General features: G+C 50.1%; 1 protein-coding gene across 6 annotated transcripts in view; it reads left to right on the top strand.

The window, feature by feature from the left end:
• Positions 1-4785: 4785 nt before the first annotated feature.
• The window catches only part of MTHFD1L (methylenetetrahydrofolate dehydrogenase (NADP+ dependent) 1 like), a 195584-nt gene continuing 193241 nt past the window's right edge, over positions 4786-7128 (top strand). For 2 of the 6 annotated variants that reach the window (XM_060029782.1, XM_060029783.1), the window contains exon 1: positions 5789-6514. In XM_060029782.1, coding sequence (XP_059885765.1) covers positions 6192-6514 — 323 coding nt within the window. In that variant the 5' untranslated portion in view covers positions 5789-6191. The other 4 variants (XM_060029788.1, XM_060029785.1, XM_060029784.1 and 1 more) reach the window with 4 other exon arrangements.

The following is a 7128-nucleotide window of genomic DNA, read 5'->3' as shown; positions in this document are numbered from 1 at the left end:
AAGTAAAATACAGTGTGAATTAATGTGTTAATTCTAGAAAGATCAAGATTTTTCTGAACTATACTCAGTTATAATACTTTGCCTTATGAGCTGTGTAGAAAATGGTTCAGGGTAGAATTCCCTGGCAGTCCAGTGGTTAGACCAGTGGACTCAGAGCTTCCACTGCAGGGTGCACAGGTTCAATCCCTGGTCAGAAAACTAAAATCCCACAAGCTGAGCAGCATGGCCCCCCCCCCCCAAAAAAAGAAAATGGTTCAGGGTAGTGATGATATACCATGTTTCAGTGGCCTTGTGACTGACCATTTTCTGTATCTTTTGATTACTTTTCAAATATTGAATTTAACCTGGGATTATCATACCCTTCTCTGAAATTCCCCTTAGACCGAGTGCCTTTCCAGGTAACTGGTTTTGATGGCGTGAGGTCATAGAGTAGTCTGACTTGCAGCTGCGGGGTTAAAGTCAGGTGAGGTGGAGGGGAAGAGCCCAGAATGCTGAAGTTTTTTTGGTGCCAAAAGACAAACTTGCCCACTTTACTCTGGTGGTGCAAGCCCACGGGCAAAGCTCACTTCGCGTATCTGTGAAAAAGAAGAAAGCTTGATTTTCCGGACAATAGCTTATTCACGATGCATCATACAATAGGAAAGGAAGGGAAGCAGTTCCACTTCATTAGTTCTAAAACCATGTCTATTCAGCTCAAACGTAAAAGAACAGGGCTTGGACAGTAAGTAAATCATCCGCTCTACGGGGCAAACACAAGCCCCCAAATATTCTATTGTTTGTATGGCAAGGTATGGCTCTCCATGTAAGCATCACAAGACCATGGGTAAGCAGATTCCTTCTTGTATAGACTAGTTAAATCAGAGGCTGTAAACTGGTGGCCCAGAGTCTGAATCTGGTTTATACAGTTTTAAAAAGGTTTAACATGAAAATCCAGATTTCCGCCTTAAAAAAAAATTATTAGATCTAGCCTGTTTGGGGCTGGCTTCTGATGAGGTGACTCCGAGATCTGAGGATGGAATTTAAAGGTGAAAATCATCCTGTAAGCCAATAGGGTAGCAGATCCCTGGAGAAAGAAACAGGCGAGGAAGCCATTTGGGGCCTAAGCCACTCTGGGAGCTCAGCCTGGCCAAAACGCTCTCCTTGAACAGGTCTCAGTACTTAATGATCTCAAGGGAAACAAAAGAACAAACTGTTATTAGGCAAGAGAAGTAAAAACAGCAAAGTCCTTATCAGTTGTAAGGACTCCCAGTTCTCTTTCAATGGTAAAGATTAGCCTGAAGCCTCAACTACCTGAAGCCCTGAACATAAGAGATGACGTTGTCGCGCTAGCTTCCTACCTGTTGGTCTTGCCAGTTTTCCCCATTTTCAGACTTGTGCACCTCCATCCTCCCAAATCTTAGCCGGCATAATATTTCTAGACACAAAACAATCCAATCTTCTACAAAGTCCTCCAAATCTGTCTCTGCCTTTACAGGAGCTGCTCCCTTTTCCTGCGTGACCCTCCCACTACGATCCAGGAGAAAACCTGCCAGGTACGCAACACTCAGCTCAAAAATCACTATTAAGAACTGTGGAGGGTAGCGTGAAAGCATTGGTTTCCCTTGCTTCTCCAGGCCCCCGGGGGCCTGCAGAGCATCCCAAGTACGTGCTACACGCACACAGTGGGTTGGTTTCACAGCTGAGGAATACTGGATTTAGGAATCTTTTATCTTAAAGAGCTACTGGCAAACCTGCCCAATTTTTGACCCTGGAGGGAGGCATTATCTTTACACTGTGGGCAGCAAACATATCTGCCCTCTGCCCTGGAGGGAAACACTCTCTATTTTCCAAGGTCGTTTGTTATGCAAATATCCTTTCAACACTAGCCCAGAACAAGACCCATTGATACAAGACAGGAAGAGATGCAAAATGCAGGAAACCCATTGAGAGTGTCTCAGAACAATCACATTGTTACCCCAAAATTGGGTTCCCCTCTTGGTGGGTGTCAAGCTAAAAGACACAACCATGCCAAAGGTCCGGAGAAGCTTGACACTTGGTGGGTGTCAAGCTAAAAGACACAACCATGCCAAAGGTCCAGGGATCTTAGGCAAAGCAGTGTCTCCCCTAACAGCAAAGTTGGGGAAGTGTTTAAGCTAAGGGTACATGCATATTCATGAAGGGGCTTGAGCAAGAGAATTCAGCATAGAATTGGGGCAAAGGTCAACAGAGGCCAAGCTTTAGTTGATTGAAGTCAGAAAAGGTCAACATCATCATCCTTTAGGTTCCAATTGATCTGTTGGAAGCTTCTTGTGACTCTCCAAGTCTAGGAAGGTGTTTCTTAACACTAATAACTCTCTGAAACTTTAGGCTTTATAGCTTTCCATCAACATGCCTGTGTTCTACTATACAGTTCTGCACAGTAAACTCTGACACCCTGACACCCGAGCTTGTGTCTGTCTTGTTCAAAGTTGATTCCTTCACCACATGCCTAGCATAGAGGCTAGTATAGAGCAAATGCACTCTCACTACCTATAAATATCATATTAACTTCAGATATATATATTCCTTATTCTGGAAACAAACTTTCTTTGACCTATGTCCAAATGTCATCTCAAAGTGCACTGAAATTATATCCACTAGGGAAAGAATGTGAGTTAATGCATTTTTAAGGGCTTCAACACAATAGAGCCCTTTCTCCCAGGGTAGTTGACTTTTCCTAAGTAAACCAATATATATTTGAGTTTGGGATAAACAGATTCAGACGTATCTATCTCCAAATGAGATCCTGACACTTCCCCATGAACCAAACCTGGGAATATGAAAGATCCTGAAGTTTTCTTCCATAAATCTTTCTCCCTTTCCTATCCTCTCCTACAAGTGTGTATTATGAGTGTGTAAGAACCCAAATAGCTCTCATCTGGAATGACTTCAGGGTGGGGCCCAAGAGGGAGTTGAAGGTGAGCAGAGGACAGAGGCCTCCATGGTCATCCACGTGAGGACCTGAACAGGTTGAGTAAAATACTTTAACTGGTTTGATCAGCACAGGCATTTGCTGTCCTAGACCTTAAAGTGATTTCTTAAAATTACATATAAGATCGCAGTTAATCATATCATAATGGGACAGACCATTGTTGACCATCAGCGTCAACACCTAAAATTTTTTAAGATTAGAAAGTACATTAATTCAGTTAAAAAAACCCAGAAAACAAAAAATCCACACGGCTTCTAGGTGAACTTTATTATACTTTTTTTTTTGGGCTGCTGCACAGCTTGCGGGGATCTTAGTTCCCCAACCAGGGATTGAACCCAGGCTCCGCCTCGGCAGTGAAAGCGCCAATTCCTAACCACTGGACCGCCAGGGAATTCCCTATTATACTTTAATGTGAGATCTAATTAAAAGAGAGTATCGCTTTAAAGGTGTGGATTGCCATAAGCTTTTGGTGACGACTGAAAACAGCCTCCAAAGTGCCTTCTTCAAGATGGCTCTGTAGCACATCTATATGGCCTGAGTCATTTCCATATTACGGATTCCAGTAACAAATTAGTTTTGGTGGCTCACCCTTCCCAATCAATTTAGCTTAGGTGTACAGTTTTAAACTTGATCTTTTCTATTCAAACCTTTCTTCCATACAGAATAGCGCATGAAGTGTTGGGAAGTCTTCTTTGGGGCCTGCTGTGCCAGGCTGAGCCGTGCAATTCACAAAAATGCCACACTTTTCCGTGCAATTCAGTATGATCGGAAGGGTTGCCTTTTTATATGAAGTTGTGGCTGTGTTGTTTATTCTCCACTTCCCTGTGCTATTTCTCCTCCACTTAACATTTTTAGCAGTTATAAATTTTCTGAGAACTGCTTCGGCAAAAGGTTACAGGTAAATATTGCCACCACAGGTGTGGCCCCAACTGACCTTCCTATCCCTCCCCCAGCATACAGAAAGCCTTCAACACACAGCTACTGAACAAGCGAATGAAAGAATGTTATTTCTCACACCAAAACTGGAAACAATACAAACAACATCAGGAAAAGGTAAAATAAATTATGGTCTATCCACAATATAGATTAGGTTTTAATATAAAGCCACTATAAATCATGAGTTCGAGTACTATCCCTTCCCAATTTCATGAAAACAGATATAGCAAGTGAAGAAGAGACCTATATATATAATATGGTCACAATCTTGTAATACAAGTTAAAATAAAATTAAGAGATCAAAATTAACCGTTATGACTTGGCAATAGTATTGTGGGTGATTTTATTTTTTACTTTATGCTTTTCTCTATATACATTATAAATAAACAGTATATATATTTGAAAAACACACTCAGCTCCAGCATCAGATCCTCTGGTGTTTTCTCTGATGCTCCTCCGTAAACAGTTAAGCATTTCATTTTCATCACCTCAGAAAACAACCCTGTACCTATCAACTCTAACCTCCAATCCCTCTATCTCCCCTGCCCCCAGCCATAAGCAAACCCTAAACCAATTGCCCTTCCAGGAAGCAAACTGCCACCCGAGGGCAGGATGTTATTGGCATCCTAGGCGGAGCAAGAAGGAGCTGTCTCAGGGCAGGAAGGGAGCCCCATGCTCACGCCCCACCCTCCTCTGATTTTTAACCCTAGCCAAATTTCGAGTCTGTGTTTGCAAGTGCCAGAAAGTGCCCGTCCCTGACGTCCAGGCAACTCGAACAGCAGCCCCGCGCCCCACAGGCGCCCACCTTCCCAACGTCACGGCCACTGAGCGCAGTGCCCCCTAGGGGCTCCTCTCCGCTGAGGAAGAATAGCCAGGACCTTCCTGCCGCTGGCCCGTTACCGGCCGGGTCCGGTTCTCCCGCCTGGCGCCCGCCCCGCCACCCCCAGGAGGGACGTGAGCCGCTGCGTCTCTGAGCTCAGCCGCCGCATCTCCGCGTCGCGGGAGAACCCGCGGCCTCCCGCTTCCGCCGCCTCGCCGCGTTCCCGCTGCGCCGCCCGCGCCTCGCCATGAGCGCGCGCCTGCCGCTCGTCCTGCGCCAGCTCGGCCGCCTGCAGCCCCCCGGCCCGCCGCGCCGCCTCCGAGAGCTTTGTCTCGCCAGCAGCGGCGGGGGCGGCGGATGTGGCGGCGGGGAGGGCCTGCTCGGGCAGCGGCGGCTGCGAGACACCCAGGCCGGGAGCAGCCGGGGCCCGGGCAGCCGGGCGCCCCCAGCGCGGGACTCGATCGTCCGGTGAGTGTCCGGCGCTCGCCGCCGCCCAAGTCCCCGGCGGCCGGGGGAGACCCAGGAGGTGGGGCGGCCGGAGCTCTCGAGTCTCGGCCGGGCCCCGGGGGCCTCCGTGGGGGCTTCGCTGAGCACGGGGTCGCGAGGGTTTGGTGCCAACTTTTAGGGGTGACGGCAGCTGGTGGGGGGCAGCGCGGGCACCGGGAGGGCGGGCTGGCCGCGCCGGAGGACGGAGAGTCTTGGGGCCGGCCCAGGTCGGAGGGTCGGGGGTCGGGAGGGCGTGGGCATCCGCGGCGGGTGCTGCGCAGCTCAGACCGCGCGCCTCGCTCCACGTGCACCTCCCGCCGCCTGCTCTGATGCCGGGCGCGGCCTGGGCAGGAAAGGGGCGGCGCGGCGAGGGCTGGAGCCCCGAGGGGGAGGGGCGCCCGCTCCCGCCACGCCAGCCCGGCCGCCCGCCTGCTGGTCGGATCCGGCATGGTGGCCGGGGCGCTGCGGGCCCGCGGGGCTGCGGCAGGGGCGCCCGGGGCCCACCGATCGGCGCCCGTCTGCGCAGGGGCTCCGCCTTCGGGACGCTGGCTGCGGGCGGCGTACAGTGACTGCGGTGAGGTCTGCGCTTCCAAAACGCCGCAGCCTCCTGCGCGTGGGAGGGCTGCGGCCCGGCCCACCTAGTGACGCGCGGAGGGCTGCCGGAGAAGTCGGGGCCGTCTCGTTCCCAGCATCGCTGCACGTTGGGCACGGAATCCCCAGCTGAGACTTATTTCCAAAGTTATCTCCCGAGCGAGAGGCGAACTCTGCCTGGGAGCCCCGGGCCGGCCTTCCGCTGTCCCCACCGGAGACGTTCGCCGGTCCCCCTCCACCCCCGTACCCACCCCCCTTGATCCTCACACACACCCTAGCCGCTTCTCCTAGCCCTTCGGTGGGAGCGAGGGGAAGTAGAGCCTTGTCTGAGTGAAGCGCTCCGGACATGCCTGGGGGTCGCGGGAAAGCCCTTTCTTCCCTTCCCTAACTAGAATTCCTAGTTCCAGGATGCCATGTTACGGAGCGAGCTCTTCACGTCCATCCGCTGACATCCTCTTCTGTTTTTCTTCTAGCCTTCATTCTGAAAATGAATTTACCTTTTTACTCCCTCTGTTTCCAAGGCGCTTCATGATGTGGCCTATGACTCCAAGGACTCTTCAGTTTACCTTGTCTTCTCTCCGGACGTCGCGGTTAGGTCTCTTCCGGTCATTAGATTTTAAGCAGTGTACAGCTGAGCTCATCTTAAGGGGCTGTTACCAAACCGAACTGGGGTATCCTCGCCAGATGTGCAGCACACCCAGTCTACTGACACCGGGTTGTGACGTAGGCAGGTACAGTGTTTGTTGCAGGGTACCAAGCAGGGGAGTAAGGGACGCCTCAGATCCACTCCACTCCAACTTGATCTTTGAGATAGAGGTTTTGGGGTTTTTTTGTTTGTTTGCCGAGCCACGGGGCATGTGGGATCTTCCCCGACCAGGGATCGAACTGGTGCCCTCTGCGTTGGGAGCGGGGAGTCAACCGCTGGACCACCAGGGAAATCCAACATTTCTTAATTGTGGTTTCGGCAGTCGGGATGTCTCTGGTTTATGCTTCTTTAGGTGGGTGGTCCTTGGCCAGATGTCTGTTAGCTCATTTTGCCCTGGAGAAACAGCTTGAGATTGTAGTTAGTGAAGATATCTATGATAGCAATTTTAGTATATTAACGATGTTACCAACAACAGCAATTTTAGTCGTCTGACTCTGGTTGATTATTGCTCATTTAGCACAGGATTAAGGGGACAAGAAAAGGAATAAAGTTTTGGATAGAGAGATTAATCATAAACTGGATAAGAGGTTTTAGGGGGATTTGGTTTCAGGGTAAGGGTCCAAAGACAGTATAGGATGCAGAAGTCGCCTTCCAACTAGAAGTTGAGGCAACTTTTCTCACCCAGGGCAGAAAAATCTC

Source organism: Delphinus delphis, chromosome 14, assembly GCF_949987515.2.
Source record: "Delphinus delphis chromosome 14, mDelDel1.2, whole genome shotgun sequence".
Classification (NCBI taxonomy): Eukaryota; Metazoa; Chordata; class Mammalia; order Artiodactyla; family Delphinidae; genus Delphinus; species Delphinus delphis.
This window is presented reverse-complemented; position numbering and strand designations above follow the sequence as displayed.